The sequence below is a fragment of the Poeciliopsis prolifica genome, unplaced genomic scaffold, assembly GCF_027474105.1.
Source record: "Poeciliopsis prolifica strain line A6 unplaced genomic scaffold, Auburn_PproV2 SCAFFOLD050, whole genome shotgun sequence".
NCBI classification, from domain to species: Eukaryota; Metazoa; Chordata; class Actinopteri; order Cyprinodontiformes; family Poeciliidae; genus Poeciliopsis; species Poeciliopsis prolifica.
Window position 1 is genome coordinate 1,051,733 of NW_026562425.1, and position 19,264 is coordinate 1,070,996.

Consider the following 19,264-nt stretch of genomic DNA (forward strand, 5'->3'; position numbering starts at 1 on the left):
TCTCTGTGGACAGCCATCTAAAAGTCATTTTTTGTGTTTCTTGTAGATTTTTATGTAATAAAATGCACTAGTGTCACCAAGAGGACACAAGTGTGTCATACAGTACAGTGACATTTACTGGCCATCCACTGCAAGTGCAATACATTGTTTCGTTAAATCCAATATGGTCAACAGATGAAAAAGCAACAGGAATATCCAGACCCTCCTTCAACTATAGGGGCCTGGAGCAAGTAAAAAACATATATAGTAAGAGATCAAGTAATACTACTGATGTGTTTCCCAAATAACTTTGTATTTGGAGAAAATTACAACTAATCACATAAAAATAAAGTCCCCACTTGCTTTTATGCTTTAAGAAAATCAGAAAAATATCCTTGGTTTTTAGGCTGTATAAAAATTTGTATATTTTGCAAAACTGCAATGGAAAATTTTTTTCCCCATCATGAGAGTCACATGATCAACAAGAAGATGTTACTATTGACGGGAAAAAAACCATGTAAACAAACTTATTGTCTCCTTCAGAGGTTTTTATGTCATTTCCTTTAGTAGTTCCTGGTGCAGCGCCACTACAGGCGAGGAGGGGAACAGGTTTCGATTAATCTGGTTTGTTTGACTCAGAGCTGTGAAAGTGAATCACAGCAGCTGAAAATATTACAAATGTTGCAAATTTGGTCCCTAACCAAACTGAGTCTGCCAGGTGTATCGTGCAATTAAATTTATAAACAACTAAAGATTTATGTTAACATGCACAACAGGAAATGGGTTAAATGCACCAAATCAAATTCCAATAAATGCCAAGTGAATAAAAGCAGTTAATATCTACAACAGAGGGAGTTATTTTTGGGTATTTGTGTAAGCCTCAGTGCATCGTCTCTACTGTATCTCCTCCCTAGAAATGAACTGATCAGTGCGTCTTACTGATGGTTTTGGCGTTCATGCATGAATATTTTATACCCATCGCGTGGGAGTGCTGTGTGCCGTGCATGTGTTTCTGCCTCTGAGTCATCACACCAGTTGGTGTACCCACATGACAAGCTGGCTTGTTACTGGCACCCACTCCTCCACTCTGGCACCATTTATTTATCACCAATAACAGCACTGGGCTCCGCTTTTACCCGAGAGGCTCCACTGATCCCCAAACTCCAGCTACGCTTGGAAATGTTCATCCAAATGTTGTAATCACCTCTGCAGCCAAAGCACTGACTTTGTTTTCATTAAATCACAATAAAAACGACAAAAGTATTCACCCACAAGAACTTTGACATCCTGTTTTTTACTGAAGGGCTTTATTATAACAACATCTCCTCCATAATATTCCGGAGCGTTTTTATGGGAAAGAAACTCCCCAATTCTTCCATAAGTGCTTTTCTGAGGTCAGACACTGATGTTGGACGGGAAGACCTGACTTCCAGACTCTGCTCAAATTCAGAGAGTTGAGATGTTTTGGTAGCAGTTCTAAACCCAGTCTTCTCAATTGGGTTACCAGACAGGGAAATTTGATTTTTCACTCCAGAAAATACATTTTCACAGCTAAAATCCAGCATCAGCAGGCTTCATATTAGGGCTGCAACAATTCCTCAATTGATTAGAGTACCTTGATTATTAAAATTCCTCAAGGAAAATTACCTGCCTCAAAGCTTTCCTGAACTGCATTTTATTATTCAGTTCACCTTGTTGCAGCCGGGCCATTTTGTTGTGCAATGCTCTCAGAGTTGTTGACGAAAGCTAAGTGCTCGCAGCATAATGTAGCGATTCTTCGAATGAGGAACGTCCAGTTTTTAAGTTCGGTCCGGGGGTATTTTATTAATTTATTATATTTTCTGTCATTTTTAATCCTTTTTGTATTTTTGTCTTTATTGCTGACATCGTCACCACCTGCTGGAGAGCCACTGGTATTACAACTATTTGTAATACCAATGAATATTACATTTTTCTTGTTTAAAATCATAAGGGAAAAGATACCCAGTTTTATTCGTAATCTTCTCTTCCTGATAAACACTTTTTCTCCTTCACCACTTTATACATGCAGAATAAATCTGAAAAGAGCTTTACTGTCATATCTGCTTTGCATTTGTTGTTTGACCAAAGTTTTATTTTTATAATGCAATTTATTTTCTCACATTCATCCATTTCATTAGCAGCAGTTTGAGGATGTCAGATACTGCTTCCTATCTCTGTAATTATGTTTTTTGGGGTTTATCTCCAGTATTTATCCAGTGAAAAGCAAACAGGAGGAAAAAAAAACACAACGTTGCAGTTTTAATGTAACAAGATGTACAGTTGCAAGAAATTGCACATATTTATCTTCCAAAAGCATAAAAAAAGTCTTGTGTGTAACACTGTTAATTACTTCACTCTGATCTCGTCTGCATGGATTCGATTTCTAAACGTCAAACAACTATAACTTTTGCCCTGATAAAATTAATATCACTGTTGGAGGACCCAGTTAGATGAAAACACTGTAGGTGTCAGAGCAACCTGAGTCATTCCTGATGTGAGAGCGGTTTTTAATTACCTCCTGTTTACAGAAATGCAGATAAATCTTCTGGGAGTTGTGCTAGAACAGCGGATCGAATCAAATTAAAACTCATACGTCGCTTCGTGAAACATTTCATCAAAAGATCCATTATGTTTTTCCGTGCTGCTCGCTTTCATTTTACTTTGACACAAAAAAAAAAAAAAAAGCACAAAACTTATTGTCTGGAGCCGTGTCGGACTGGAACGAGAACACATTTAGCAGTTCTGCTTTCTTTTCTGCACGTAGCCGCCAGACAGTCACCTCACTGAGCATTCGGTGGATGATGAAAGCCATTCTTTAGGCATTAAGCGAGGCCTTTACAGAGCCAAACGCATTTCAGTGGGACGTGAAAGAAAAGCAGGAGGTGATGAACGCTCACGCTGAATTGTTAGGAAGGAAGACAATAGTTGTTTGTTTCAGATTTTTCTGAATGTGTTGCACAATCTGCACTGTTTAAAATGCCAACAGACTCACTGCTGCATTAAGTACTTTGGATGCCTTTCTTCTTTTTTTATTCAAATGAATAGAAATGACTTCGTGTTTTTGATGTGGTTCACACTGATTGCCTGTCAAAAAACTCAGATTCTCAGGCTTGTCAAATTTTGTAAATAGTTTTTCACGGAGAGCCTTAAATTATTGATTAAATATCTTTGCTTCTCCAAATGCAACATTTGTCATCCAGGTTTTTCAGATTGTTTATCAGAGAGAAATAAATATGAATAAATTAATATTTATATGCAGTGCAATGGGACACAAGTCACAGTTTGGTAGGTTTTGATTTTCTTTTTTTAAATAGTTGCTGCTTCGACTGTTTGACATGGTAGCAAAGCAAATCAAAACTAATGGAAATGCTAAATAGTATGTTTCAATCTGCTTATTTTAAAACACCTTTGTAGAAAAATCTGGACCAGAAAAAATTATAAAAACATAATTTTTTTATTCAACCTGACAACAACAATGCTCTAGACATTTAACTCATTAAATTTGAACATATGATCTAATTTCATAAAATAAAACTGCTACTTAGTTTAGCACTTGTTCTTGGTTTCTAAGTAAACCACTAAAAAAAAAGAAATAAATGACCATCATGAAGGTGAATAAAACTATTCACATTTGACGTTGGGAACAATGAACAATATTTAAACTTGTGGCAATTTGTGAATTATTTCAAAGCTGTCTGAATTTCTAAAAACCGAAGAATCAGATTAAAACACAGCAGTTAACATCTTAACATCTCTGTTTCTTCAGGCTGATGAAGAGGAGGAGTACGCTGAAGGAGCCACAGAAAGTAAGTTTCCTAGATATGCTAATTAAAAATGAGAAGGAAAAAATAACTTCTACGCCATATTTTCTGTCCCAGCTGCTGATTTAATTAGAAACAGCCTTTTACCTTGAAATGCCAAAAGTGCTGCAGCATTATCAGCATTATTGACCAGATGCATGAATGAACTTCCCTCTGCGGCCAAAGCGAGTTTGGGTTTGTCGCTCTGCATCAACAGTATTGACCGGCTGATATCTGGGGAGGCCGGTCAGTTGATTCAGGCCCGACGTCCGCTCATCCCCAGCAAACGGCCATGAAAATGAACTCTGCATTCATGCTGCCTAAAGACCTGCATATTATTCGTGCTCATAAAAGTTTAAATTAAAATACCTTTAGGGCTGTCACGATAAATTTTCCTGCATGATAAATTGTTCCAGAAATTATTGCCATAAACAGCAATATCAATTTGAGACCGTTTTCAGTAAAAACATTAAGGCTCTCAAATATAAAGACACTAATTTATAAAGAACATTTGACACTGGAAAACAAATAAACAAAGAAATAATAAGTAAAATGTAATATAAAATCTCTGTGACCAAAATTATCGATTTATTCTCACATATTGTTAAACATTTGGTGAAAGTTTGAGATTAAACTGCCTTTACTTTATGAATATTAAGCAACTGCACATCTAATCATCAAGTTTCAACAAGAACTGTTAAAAAAAACTGTTTCTGTTTTCCAATGAATCTTAGTTTTATAAGGATTTAAAAGATTTTCAGCATAAAAAATAAAAAGTATTGAATGGGCTTTTTATCTAAAGGAGTCTGAATACTCAGTTTGACATTTTTATTGTTGCATTAAAAAAAAAGACTGAAAAGAAGAAAATTTCTGTGCATCTTGTGAAATGAGTGAAAATGACCTTCATGATGACAAGTCAGAGTTGTGACTCGTTCTTACTTCTTTTTAAAGGTTTTATTGTCTCTATTGGCCTTTATTTGATAGTTAATTGACAGGAAAATGGGTAATGAGAAAAGGGGAAGACGTGCCGCAAAGGTCGCCAGGCTGGGAATCGAACCTGCGACGGTCACGTCGAGGACTAAGGTCTCCATATGTGGGTGGTGCTTAACCCCTGCACCACCACAGCACATCCCTGCATTCTGGACTGTGAACTGTTCACAGTCCAGGTTCAATTTTCAGAATGGACAGACTTACAAAGTCACTTTTCAAAGTAAAAGTCTGGTTTTCAGGTCACAGAAAACAGAAAAAATGTGACCAAAAAGGCAACAAAGATTTTTATCTTGATCTGGATTAAATGTTTTAACACATTTTTTTGGTCCCTTCGACAGGTCACAGCACAGAAAAGAAGAAACCAAAGGTCATCTTCATGATTGGTATGTAAACTTTAAAACACTCGTAAACCAACGCCTTATATGATTATATGAAGGATGTAACATATGGAGGGTCAGGAGTGACAAAATTACATAAATATACCATAAAATGCACGTGTGTTAATCTCGCATTAATTCATTAAATATATCATAAAATTATTAAAAACATTAAATAAATCAGTAAATAATTATATCATGAAATTGTGAAATATGCAATTAAATAATTACATGCAACTTGAAAAACAACCTTTTGAAATAAGTAAAATGTCTAAAGAAAACTTATTTAAAAATACATTTTATGTATTCATTTGTAAGACAAAAGAATGTGGCTTTCAGGAATATCTGACAAAGACACAACCCTCTCCTCATAAATGAAGGACAAATGGAAACAGTTCCCGCCTTCCTGATTACTCACATCTTGTTCAATCTCTTACCAACACCTTGGTAAAAAGCAATCAAGTCAAGAAACGGCATCATTCCTCTGAGGAGAGTTTGCTAACATACTGCCCTCATGAGGGATGCAAAGGCTTGAGAGAAATATTGTCCAAAATATAAATAAATGCACCATAAGTCGCCCTCTCCCCTCCCTGGATGTCAGATCCATTTCCTGTAGCCTCAGGAAAGCACAGCGTCCTCCCAGGCGACCTTTCATATCCCACCCATCTCCTGCCTGACTGGCTGTCCTCTGGATGGAGCTTCATCACATTTACCAACAGCTGATTCTGCTCTAAGCTGCAAATAACCACTGAACATATTCCTCCCCGCAAACACAACCAACATCATTCAGACTCTCACACAGAATCACAGACGATTCAGGACAACTAGACATCCTGCAGTCCATTAGTGGGTTCTACCTTTTTATTTTAGTGTCTAAATTTGTATATTTTTGTATTTTTTACTGCACTTTATGTTTGCATAAGTCCACACCTTAAAATCAGGGATTTAACACAAGAGAAACAATAGAAACTCCATTATAGCTCAAATATAAAATTCATTTAAGTAAAAGTGCATTATGTCTGTTACATAAATGACTTTCTTCATGACAGAAACAACTTTACCTTGGCGAGACATTTATTGTCTTTCTTGGTAAGATTAGAAACATTTTTATCTTTTGGTCCTTTCAGATTAAGATGCTCTACATCACTGTCAAGCCCACATTTATTTTAGAGAGACATGAATTACATAAATCTGTGCAGCCGTCAAATTGATATTTCCAAACCTTTTAAGTCGATAATTTCTTAACATTTATGAAAAAGTATTTGTTCTATTGGTAGATAAAATAACTAATTGGAAAAATTTCTTAGAATTTAAATAATCTGCCATAGGAACAGGAACTTTTCCATCAATATTAAAGAATTAGCGACTTAAAACAATCTACTACAGCTTGCCAAAAAGTTACTTGCAAGTTAGCAAACTTGAAATAATAAACTGAGATATTTGCACTAGAAAGTAGATCAAAAATACTTGGTAAGATTTTGTGTTTTTGCAGTGAAGTGATAACAGGATGGATGATCAGTGTATCCCCTAATGGCCCCTCATGCACCAATCTGGGACCATAATCTGGAGAAATATGGGTTCTGTTCTAACATTTGGTGTGGAAGAACAAGATAAACCAAAAATCAAAGCTCTCAATTTACCAATTTGTGTTTCTAAAGACCCTCACCTGTCATCACGAGATGAAGAAAATGATGACAAATACCAGTTTACTGAAATCAACTTTCTCTACAGCCAGACTTCCCCTTAAACTTAAGAGGTGGAGGGAGTTTCCAGTATCACACAGATAAATTTAAGAGTCTAAATAATTTATTCCAAGCTGGTTTAATCAAGATGTTCGACAAACACCACTAGGCGAAAGAACATCACACTAAAATTCAGACATATAACCAGATTAGAGGGGCAGAGTTCTGCAACACAGTCGTTTCTAGGCAATTTAAGAAAATTAAAAGGAGTTTATTTTCTAAATGAGCTCCTTTCTCAGTAGATTCTTTTCAAAAATGGACCAGTAAAGTCCAGTTGGCTTTTATTACCGAGTGATTTGGTAACCAGGAATGTAAAAGCTTTAAGTCAAGAAGACGGCCAGAGCAAGAGAAACGCATGTGCTGTATTTCTCATCATACTTTCTGCATGACCACAAATAGTCATAAAATGAGAAAAATGTTAGCACAAGTGGGCATCCACTCATTAATGGTTTTAAAAACTGCTCAGAGACACATCCCAGTCCGCTAGGCGACTCTTCCTCGATGCCCAGGATGACATTTTCCTCCAATTATCTGCTGCTGCAAAGGAAAAGCTTTTTCTGTCTGGCTTTGCATCAGCTTCTGAAATATCCAGACAATCTGCTGTTAATTAAGATCAGAGAGAATTTAGCTTGTTAGTTTTTGTGAAAAGGGGTTGAAACACTCCAGTATGACACCGATTTCCTCACATGGATGCTGATTAAATGACAAATACTAATGTTTTTTTTTTTTACCAACATCCATTCAAGGCTGGACACTTGAAGAGAAGAAAGCAGTTAATTAAAAAACTTGTGGAAAAATAGAAGAACAGATTTAAAGACACATTTTTTATATCTTGATAGCAAAATTTATATTTTGTTGTACATATTTTGGACGTATTTACTCGTCTGAGAATATTTTTTTGAGTCTCTATACTCCACTTAATGGTTACTTGATCACTAAATTAGTTGTTGATTAGTTCAGTAATTGATTAATCACAATTAATCATTTCATGCTGCTAAAAAATAATAACAGTCGCCTCTATTCAATACATTCTACTTTATCCAATTAGTTAATTAACCAATCTAAAACCAACTCAGATAAAGAACATGTTCCTGTCATGGCGTAATGCCCATAAATCAGCCAAGATTATTAATAATCATTTAACTAATTAATAAGCCTTTGAACAGAGATGAAACCGATAGACCAATCAGAATGACTCTTTAGATCCACATGAAAGCGCTTCGTTACCCTGAGATGTGATTTAATAAATAAACCACAGCGTTATTTGAATTGTGCAGCAGCAGTCGAGTGTTTTCAGAAACTTCGCCGTTCCGGTTTTATTTTTTTAGACTTTCCTCTCCAACAATAAAAAACCAGTAGCGCCAAGAAAACAACAACAAAAAAAGAGCTATTTTCATTAAAAGTTGTGCATAAAGTTTTCTTCCATTTAAATTTTGCTCACGTATTTCCACTAAAGCTGATGGAAAAGTTTTTTATATAGTAAAAGGAGAGATTATGGGTTTTCAGAAAATACTAATGTGAAATAAGGATTTTATGTAAATTTCTCTTTGTTTCCGTCTCTTATCCTGTCTGCTTCTCTTGCTTTCATTCCTCTCATTATAGTCTCCTCTGTCTGCAAAGAAATTACCATTTTATTCCCTTAATTGCTTTACTTTGAAGGAGTGAAATCCCCACTGCTGGGAAATATTTTGTCATGTGAAAAGATGCAGTTTGCAAGCAGAATCCTCTGTGTCATCAGTCCTGTTTCCCACAGAAATACTTGGATCTCGTCAGGATTCATTGATGAATCAACCACAGATTATAAATGTAAGAAGTTAAAATTGTTTAATCCTATTGCAGGTTTATCAAAAACGATTAAAATCACAAACTGTGGCATAAACAAACCAGCACTGGAGTGACATTTTACACTTTGAACAAGTATGTTGAGTGGAAAGTTTGGTAAAAGTAAATTTAAAATAGAAGATGGACCGATTTAGGTTCTGAATATTGTAAAACTGACCTTGCAGCAACTGATTCAATTTCTTTTAAACAAAAATTGCTCACAAGTTAAATAAGATCAATAGATTTGGGGTAAATTAAAAATCTAAAAGTTAATGGTGAATGTTTTTGGTTTTCTCCGAACCAACGCAGGACATATAATGAAATTAAATCCTGCAAGTTGTTGGAAAACTACAACAAGAAAAGAAAAAATGTATCACATGGTATCCCGTAAGCATTTAATTTAAAATATACTGCAGTATTGTGCAACGTGTCAGCTGGGAGAGAACAAAAAGTATTTTTATTGTTGGTTTAAACTATTTGTGCTTCTGTTCGCAAACCGTTTAAAGCAAAAAACTAATTTTACATCTTCACTCAGTCGTACATCCACACTGAAGAGCCACAACAGAAAATAATGGAGTTGGTCCAAAGGTATAGTCAAAGTCCAGCGTTCCCTGACTAAATACAGAAAACTGAGTTTATTTTATTTCAATCTTCTTGAACATCAAGACACAACATTTCTGAAAAAAAACTACACTTTATATATATTAGTGTTTTTGTCAAAAATGTAAACATTTTAACATTCAATATTTTGTTTTTTAAATTTTTGTATGAAACATAAAAATCAGAAGAAAAGAGCAAATTCACCATTTTTAGGCAAAATTAAGATTTTCCTGAAAATGAATTAAGATTCAGAAAACATAAGGTCTTTAGATGTCAGTAACAAAAACACTGATATGTAGAAACAAAAGCATCACAAACTTTATTTTAAATTAACTATAATTTAGCCCCTGTTTGTTTTTAGTTGTAATAGATTCTGAAATGGAGATGATCCAAGCCAGAGCGTGCAAGAGAGTATTTACTGCCAATGATCAGCCCTGGTGTGAACAACTGAGGCATCTTAATTAGTGGAGGCAATAATCCCAACAAGCCTTCTCTGCTGTTACCCATTTATCATTTAGGCTTAAATATTAGCCACTAAAACATGAAGTAAATTATTACGCAACAGAGCAGAATCAGGAAACTGAATTAGATCTGTGATTTTTCTTACTTTTTCCTCCTTCCTTGCCTCGCCTCGTGTAACATGACTCTCCTTCTCCTCTCATTTATTTCCTGTCGCTTTGTGTGCCATGTTCACACACATCCTGGGATGTTTCAGTTCATCAAATCTGAGAGAAAGTAGATTCAACAAATCGGAAAAAAACTTACGTACATTTTATTTTGAACTTACTTCCCTTTTTTTCTGAAGTTTTTTTTCCACAATTAACTCACAATCGTGATTGAAATTAAAGCTTAAAAATATGTACTTCTGTTTCCTTTTTAAAAAGAGATTCAAGTTGGAAAATAATTTCTTTTTAAGCTGTAACCAGTCCATTGCCTCTGGGTGCTCAACATTGTATAAAGAATATAACTTAATTGCTTTTATCCAATCTAAATGCATCCTGCTGGATGAATCTGTAATCTCTTGTTTCCATTGGGCCTCTGAGTCGAGCTCACGTCGCTCTGAGGAAACGGAGACGAGGACGTTTCGATTCTGCATGCAAACAGAGAGCAGTTACAGTCAGGAGGATATCGATGAATATAAAAGAACCGGCTTTTATTACTTGGTTCCAGGCTGCTTCTGATAAATCACCCAGTTTCTGCATTTCACCTGCAAGCGTTAAAATCAGCCTGGAGGGATTTCCTCTGACCTTAAACCCAAACTACAAAGCAATTAAAAAATGGAAGCGGCTTTATTGTGCGCATCTGTATGTAAATGTCGCCGTCTTTGTTTTCCTCCCTGGTTTTATAATTTGTGAAATATGAGCTGCATCTAAATTCAGGCACTCTGAGGACGGAGAGATCCAGCTAGGCGGGAAAGATGTTTTCAAAACTAGCAGATAAGATAGTAAAATGTAAAATATGCCACATCTGACCAGCTGCAAACTGAAGGCTTCTGATCATTCAAGACATGCAGGCTATATAATATTCATAATAATGTTGCAAACCATGAATCAATGGGAATTAAAGCAAGTGAGAATAACTTTTTTTACAGCAGCTTTCAACACCTTATAATTTGCAAGGCAGCCATTTTGGATTTGGAGGTCAGTGCTGGAGAGTATCGGTGTGGAAAATGGACTTTACTCAATCAGTTACTGAGTAACTGATCACAAATATCAGTTATTAAATATTCAAAAATTACATAATTAGACTGAAATACAAAGTTAAGCGGAAATGTTGGTATTTCAAATATCACAATTTAAATAATTTATATAAATAATTACAAAATAAGATCAGAGAGCTGAAATTTTTCCAAATCAGTTTCCTTTATTAAAAAATCCTTACGAAACGTAAATAAAAACCACATGTGTGCGTCTGGTGAATTTTTGATTAAAACATGTTAGATTTTCATTCACCAGGTTAAGAATCCAGACATTTTACTCAGCTATGAGTATTGATGCTTCATAATTACTCAAGTAAAAGCAACTAGAACGCAGAAAAAATACTTCTTAAAGTACATTTTTGCCAAAAAAATTAACTGAGTAAATGTAACTCTGGGTTTAAACAACTTGTGTTCATTGCAAACATACAAGTTAATTCGACTTTAGGTGAGTAAAGTAGATCATTTTGCCATTTTAGGCAGATATGTTTTGTTAGACATACTGATAATTATTTGATTTTCTCCATTATGTTGCTTCCGTATCGTTTTCCCCTCTGTGTTTTCACTCCTAAATTAAAAGCGAGTTCCCACACACCAACCTCCCTCCCTCCCTCACTCACTCACTCACTCACTCACTTACTCACTTACTCACTCACCATCCTCTTCCTGCCTCCTCCACGCTCTTCTCTCACCTTTCAATTTCCTCCACTTCATCCTGTCTGCGCTGCGGGTCGTTCTGCTGACGATAAGTTCTGATCTCCGTCTGTGTCTCAGGCGGGCCGGGTTCGGGGAAGGCTCTGCAGTGCGAACGGCTGGAGGAGCGGTTCGGCCTGCGCCGCGTCACCCTGGGCGACCTGTTGTGTAGCGAGATGCAGAGTCACAGCGAAAGAGGGCGCCACCTACAGGACGTTCTGGAGAGAGGAGAGAAACTTGCAGAGGTTAGTCTTTAACTTTGAGCATTGAGATTTAATGTGACAGACTAACATGAGTAATAATATAGAAGGAAGCTATGAAATATTTTTAAAGAATCTGAAAAGTGTGGTGTGCATTTAACCTCCCCAGAGTTTTTTTTTTCTAAACCAAGAAAGATACGCCATGTCGGCGTATCAACACTACTGTTGAAAAATAAGAAAATTAAGTTTCAATAAAAACTTTTCCAGAAAAAAATAAATTTTTGAGCTCCAAAAGTCAAAATTGCGAGAAAACTAAAATTTTGAAATCTCTTGAATTTTCTAGAAAAAACTTGGAAGGCAAAAATTTGCTAATATATATATGCTTTTTTTTTAGATCTCAGAAATGTACGTTTCTTTCTGACACATTTTTGTCTTCAAACAGAAATTTCAGAAAAATGTTTTGAGAAAATTTCTCAATCTCAAAACTTCTGAGTTTTTGGGTGAAAATTGACTCCTTGTTTTTCCAATCTGTAATGAACCCAATATGCAAAACAATTGTTATGGACTAGTAAACAGAAGTATTGATCTACAAAATAATCAGATAAAAAAAGAGAATCACCAGGAAATTTTTTTTAAAACTTACAAATTAAGATGAAACAAACTTTAGATTTAGCAAAATAAACTCAGACCATATCTGAGTCAGAAGTAGGGATATATTTTACATTGTTTATTATGTATAAATCAATAACAAAACAGTCATTATCTGAAAATAAACAAATAAGAATGTAGCTCTGACTTTAAATTTCTTTTTTAAATGTAATCAATTTAAATTTTCTCAAACTATTAATGTTAAAATTAATTTTTTTTAAGTTGGATCACTCATTTTGTTTTTTTAGTGCATTTTTAATTGTCAGTTTTTTAAATAATACCAATGACATAATCAATAGTAAGCCTATTTAATTTTAGTTTAGTTCAATATTCAACCTGAACAAACAGAAAATACACATCATGTCGTCACATCAAGCACATCAATACTTAACATTTTTCCTCCACATATGGCGAAAAACGCCGATTAAAATCCCGATTTATCGATTTTAACGATTGCACTTACATTTTGAACCATTCACCACATTTCTGAAGAAATATTTTTTCAAAGAACTTCCATGAATGATCATCGTTTCCTGAAACACTTCAAAGCTGAATGAGTAGAAAAGCACTTTGCACCAATCTGATCCAGAAATAACCTGAACAACAGATCAAAAACAACAAACATCTGTTTTTGACTGAAAATGTCACCTATTTTGCTTATATATGGCTTTTGATTAAAATGTAATTAACTACAAATCCTGCAATTAACGCAATTAAACATTTTAATTGATAGGAGTGAGATTAGGCTAACATTAAGCTAATTTTTGTCGTTTATCTTTAGGGTTTTGTCTGGATTAAAACATCTGCAACTGCAACCATTAGTAATACAGCAACCATTTAAACCTTTTAAAAATAAAAATTTTACATAAAAAAAGAAAAAACATTAAAACCGAAAGGCACTTCTTTTAATCGAGCCGGATTCTACAAATTGTGCAAAACAAAAGCCAATTCAGCTAACAGAACATTTTTAGAGAAAAGAAAACTTGAAAAAATGTTGTGATTTCATAGAAATGTCATCTGAGGATTAGATCAGCAAACGGCACATCTGGAGCAGATATGAGAGCAAGTGATTCACCGACTAAACAGAAGAATCAAAGCTCAAACATGTTGCACTAAAACAGACGGATGAACGAAGAACGGAATCAACAAACCAAAACACGAAAGATTATTAAGGCATAAAGCTATGAGATAAGATTATTGATTAAAAGATTTCTCTCCTGGCTGATTGCATGTTTTCCTGCCAAAGATTAATTTCGGAAACGTGGGAGGGAGGACTGATGGGGGAACATTACACGCTCAAGACGGCTTAAACTGGCTTATCCAGAGATAGATGGGCTGTGTAGCGTAGCAGACGGAGCTAGCACGGATGTATGTGTGTTTACTGGAGACACATGCTGTGAAACCACATGTGACATGATAAGATAAACTCCAATCCAAAATCAACTGTTTCTGTTCCTGGAATCCGATAAGGCAATCAATGAAAGTGGACAAACTTCCAGAAAACTGCAGAACAGCTGAAACACTGAGTTCCTTTAAACATAGACTAAAAACCCACCTGTTTGGAGTTGCTTTTGAAACGAATAACAGAAACGCCATTTGATCAAATTATCAATCGTTTAATATTTAAAAATTACATTAGCTGGACCAAAATATAAAGTTAAGAGGAAATTTTGGTATTTTATGGACCAAAATGACAATAATTTACGTAAATAACAAAAACCGGTTTCCAAATCACTTTCTTTCCATAAAAAAAAAAAAAAGAAAAAACTTAGGAAATTTCAACAAACGTTTCACACACAGGTTTGTGTCTGTGTCTGGTGAATCCAGAAATTTTACTCAAGTAAGATACTTTATAATAAAATTAGTAAAGTAAAAGTAAAGTATAGTAAAATACTCCCATAAGTTTTTTTTCTTTTTTCAAAAAGATTTATTTGGGTAATTATCACCCAACTCTGTTTGGGAGAGTAGTTCCCAAAGATTTTCTTCTTTTCCTCCTTTTTCCATTCATCCATAGCGCTTCCCGCGCTTCTCCTAGGGCACACGCCCCACACTTTGGGAACTCCTGGTCTAAGGCTTTGGATTTTTGTTTTTACTCGGGTGTAAAGCACTTCAAACTGCCTTGTTGAGATTCAAAGTGGCCAAGTGTTACATAACATTAATCCCAGGAACTGAAACCATCTGTGAGGTTCTGCAGCTTCAGTTTTAGAAGCAGCCATTTTTCCTTCACTTTTCCCGTCTTCCAAGTAATCTACTACGGTGCACAGCGTTATTGTGCACTAAATCTTACATCCAAACTGATACACTGTGCACATATGTTTTGCTGCTAAATTATTGAATAAACATACATGAGCTCAACAAAAAGAATATTTAATGTTTTTAATCTGTTTTTCAGGTTATTCAAACAGCATATTTTCTTTAAGTGTTGTTATACCCCTCAACCTTTCAAGTGTTTCAATGAGCTGCTGCAGAAATGTGGCCATTAGCAGCATCCGTTAACTGCTACTTGCTTAGCATTAAGATGCTAATTTAGGTTTGACTAGCTTCACTAATAAGCTAACTCTTTTTAGCACAATTTGTACACAACAGTAATCTTTTTCAGCATCTCATCCAAAATGTTTTTAAAAGCAAAAAATTTACCTGAGTGGGTCAAGAGAAGCAGCTTTGTCCTCCATCGTGGTTGCATCCGGATGTAGCTTGTGCGTCAGAGCTGGGAGCCGTACCGGAAATGCAACGCAGAAGGCTCCGGCTCGCTTTTAAAAGCGAGTAATTGCATCATAAATTAACGCATTTAGATCCATCTATATAATTAATATATTAATCAAATGAACATCTTAAAGTCCCAGCCAGCGTTTTAGAGACACTGCAGATAGAAAAAAGAAGTAAATTTCTACCAAAACAGCTGAAATCTCAGATTTTTCTACAAAAAAAGTGGAAATTTTCCGAGTTTGTAAAGTAGGAAATTTGGACTTTTGAAAATTCTGAGTTTTAAAATTCAACTTAAACTCTATTAATTTTTAAATTAATCTGAAAAATTCTGAGTTCTTTATCACAGATTTTTATCTTCATTTCATTTTTGTCAATGAAGTTTCTAAGATTAATCTCAGAATTTGAAGGGTTGTGTTTTGGAATTTTTTTTTTTTTTTTACTACAACAGCCCTAATACACCATCGTACCATTCCCTAATAATGATATCATAAATCTCAAATGGCGATTAGATTTTGCCTTGTTGCTTGGAGAATTCCTGGGACGGTCGCAGCACATCTAAAGAAGCCTCTGACTGAAGACACATTTCTTGAATCACTGCATTCTTCTTTGCAGGATCAAATCCAAAGGTTCCAAAATCACCAGATGAGAGCTAAGCTTCTTAGTGGCTTCCTTTTTGAGCCACTTTATTTGATGCTGCTACTCCAATAGAAACAAAACCTTCTATCAACGCCAAAGGACCTAAACCACATTAAGGACAACATTGTGACAATTTGCTGTTATGATGGAAAGCATTGGTCTGATTAGAACAAAGGAAGACATTTCATAAAAGCAGAAATATCTTGAGCCATTTAAAAATCCCAGTAGGTTTAAAATGTTTCCCCCCAGGAGGGTGATTGGATGTTGATTGGCTCAGTTTATTGTTTATTGTGGGTTGGAAAAGGAGGACAATAATTAAGACCTGCTCATAAACCAGTTTGATTTTAACATGAATAGAAGTGAATCAGGATTTAAGCTACCACAACAGTTCACATTTAGTTTGTTTCTTCATTAAAAAAAAGAAAAAACAAGCTGTTTTCTTCATCCAGGACTCCAGAGTGTCCTTTCATCCTCCAAATGTAGAAAACTATTGATTCCTCCACTTGTGATGTTCCCTGCCTCTGTCTGATGGATTTGTTTTGTATTTGCGGTCGACGGATGACAATTTCTCTCCCAGTGAGAGCTGCTTTGGTCCAATCACAGCAACAGCTTTCAAATCCAAACTGCCTCCCCTGGCATTTTCTGTCCACCACCACGTCTCCACACTCCTCCAGCTCCGTCTAACAAAGTCCTGAGTTTCTGATTTTGTATTTCCATCTTTTCATGCACAGTTGAAGCCAATGAGGCACGACAATCTGATATGAGGAGCATTCCCTGCTTCAGGATTCACTAGTGATAATACACCTCGCACTAGCTGCATTTCCATTAAACAGAATTGCACAAATTGAAATTCAGAAAAAAAATTCTTGCCAATTTCAGAGAAAAAAAAACTGTTTTCAGATAAAAAGTTTCTGTGCTAGTAAGAGGCGGTTTTTCAAGCTTTATCAAAATGGGTATATATTGAAAAACTGAAATGGAAACACTTTTTTTAAGTCACATGACAAACAATCAGATGTTAGTACTGGTGAAAACAATGAAGACAACAGGAAGTGGTAGGAGGATGATGGTGTGGTTTTGTTTTTATTCACACTGCAAACGGCTCCACCAGAACTCTCACAGGTTTTTAATTACTTAATGTGTGAGCGAGCTTATTCACATGCAATTTTTGTTTCATTTCTTATTTAGTAAAATAAGAAATGCAATCACAAAGTTGCAGAATATCAACAGTGTTGAAATGGAGCAGCTAATGTTTCCTTGTAAATGCAGCAAATTGATATAAAATTGAGGTTTGCCTTTTGCTCATCTTCTACAGAGCCGTTAATCCTTCTGTCTAGTGTCCGTTCTATTACACATGTGTAAAATGCTGTCACTATTCATCTAAGAACAAGTTTTGCAATTGCTGCGTTTCCATTAAATAATGATCGCAATGAAAATGTGAACAAGCCTGCAAGAAAAGTAATTAAAAATTATGACCCTCCATCTACTTCTTCTCTTCTTCCGGTTGTTGATAAAAAAAAAGAAAAAGAAAGTATTTCCATTACAGTTTTGCTAAATAAACCAATTTCCAGCCATCAAAACTTTTTAATTGAAAAAGATGTTTTAATTGGCGAGTTTGCATTAAGATTATTTATTTTCAAAATGTTAAACTGCGTAATGATATGGTGAATGAAAAAGCCATGTGGTTTGGCTCATCCAAACTGGTCGAACAGGAGAGGATCATCATGACTGACCTCCTTCCAGGACCTGATTAACTTTACTAATGTTATTCTTATTTAATGAGATGCAGCTGAAAACAAATTAAAAAAGGGATTGAAGATGAGGCAAAATTTTCTGAAGTCCCTCCACATTGATCATTTTTCATAGAAGTACTAAATGAACAATTTTCTAAATATAATGGCCAGTTTATGATAAATATAAAAAAATATAATTAGTAAGCAATAAAATATAACTGCATGTGCATAAAATAATTCTTTATGTCTTCATTTCATAAAGTTTGGACTGAGTTACAGGCTGCATAAAAACTCCCACACACAGATTTGCTTCGACTTTTATCGGCCAGCAGGAAAATCCAGAACGCTTTCGAGCTCGGCTCACATTTAAGCCTCTTACCGCACATTAGGCCTGCGTCCCGTGTTTTCCCACATGAGTACTGCACTATGCTTTTTTTAATATATAGGCACAGAGAGAGAACAGAGGAAGACTGGGATTTAAGAGGAGGATTAATAATCCCACAGTGGAATTACCAAAGTGCTCCTCTCAAGCTTTTAAAGCAGAATGTAGAAATCTCTCTCTGCAGAAGTTAACAGGGTTTTTTTATGCCTCAGTGAGATAAACCTTAAAACTGCATAAACTTTCTGCTGATTACAAGATATATAAAGCTACATTTCTTAATGAATATCATTCAGGAAGTTTACAGTACTTTCCATTTTTACCTGCATAAATAGTAACAACAGAGCAACAGGAATCACAACAATGGTCGGTGCATTAAAGGTAATTTATTGTGCTTCCTTGAACAAGTTAGCATATGTCTATGGGCGAAACAAAACATGCTTATTAGATTTTTAGCACAAAATAATTCTCAATGAGCTTTTAGTCTTTTCAGCTTTGCCTATTTTCAGATCATTTCAGAATGAGCCCCACTCATCGTTTACACTCGCACCTGAAAATACCTGCAAACAGATGCCCAGTTATACAAATATACATCTTTGAAAAGCAGAAGTGGAGCCTCCTGCACAACCAACAAGAATGCAGCAAGTGGTTTGTGGATAGTAAGTCAGTAACAAAAACACTTGTGTTTTTTCCAGCAGTCATTGTACAAAGTATAGAAGTAAAATCAGCCAATCAAACGTGCTGGAACTCAGCGTGGGTTGCTAGGTAACAATGCAGTTACCGAGCAACAACAGAGGTTTTAAAAAGGCTCATTTTCCAAACACCAAAAACATTAACTTATTGCCAGAACTCATCCATGTGTGATTTATAAGCACCTGGGATGTTTTTAGAAGCAGTTGACTCAAATGGAAATATAAAAACCTACAAAATGTGAATTTTGCATGATAGGTCCCCTTTAAAGGAGAGAAGGTGGAAAGAGTCCCAAAATTCAGCTGTCACTAATAAATCGACCTCAAACTGAAACACTTTATGAGTCATTTAAAAAGCCCAGGAGAGACTGTTCTTTCTGAGGAACATCAAACGTTCCCCATAAAGTCAGTGATCAGCTTCCACCAGTGCAGAAAGTATCCCAGTTCTCCAGTTGTACTCAGAACTGGGAAATTCTAATTTTGTTGGGGAAAAAGGTGAACTGAATCACCCTACAAAGTCGGATTTCCTGGGAAATCCTGGGATAGTCGGGGAGCAT

General features: G+C 35.4%; 1 protein-coding gene across 1 annotated transcript in view; it reads left to right on the forward strand.

The window, feature by feature from the left end:
* The window catches only part of ak5 (adenylate kinase 5), a 77,289-nt gene that overhangs the window by 51,465 nt on the left and 6,560 nt on the right, over positions 1 to 19,264 (forward strand). The window contains exons 9-11 of the mRNA XM_055058257.1: positions 3,767 to 3,806; positions 5,129 to 5,173; positions 11,801 to 11,964. Of these exons, the coding sequence (XP_054914232.1) occupies positions 3,767 to 3,806; positions 5,129 to 5,173; positions 11,801 to 11,964 (249 nt within the window). The remainder of the gene's footprint in view (positions 1 to 3,766; positions 3,807 to 5,128; positions 5,174 to 11,800; positions 11,965 to 19,264) is intronic.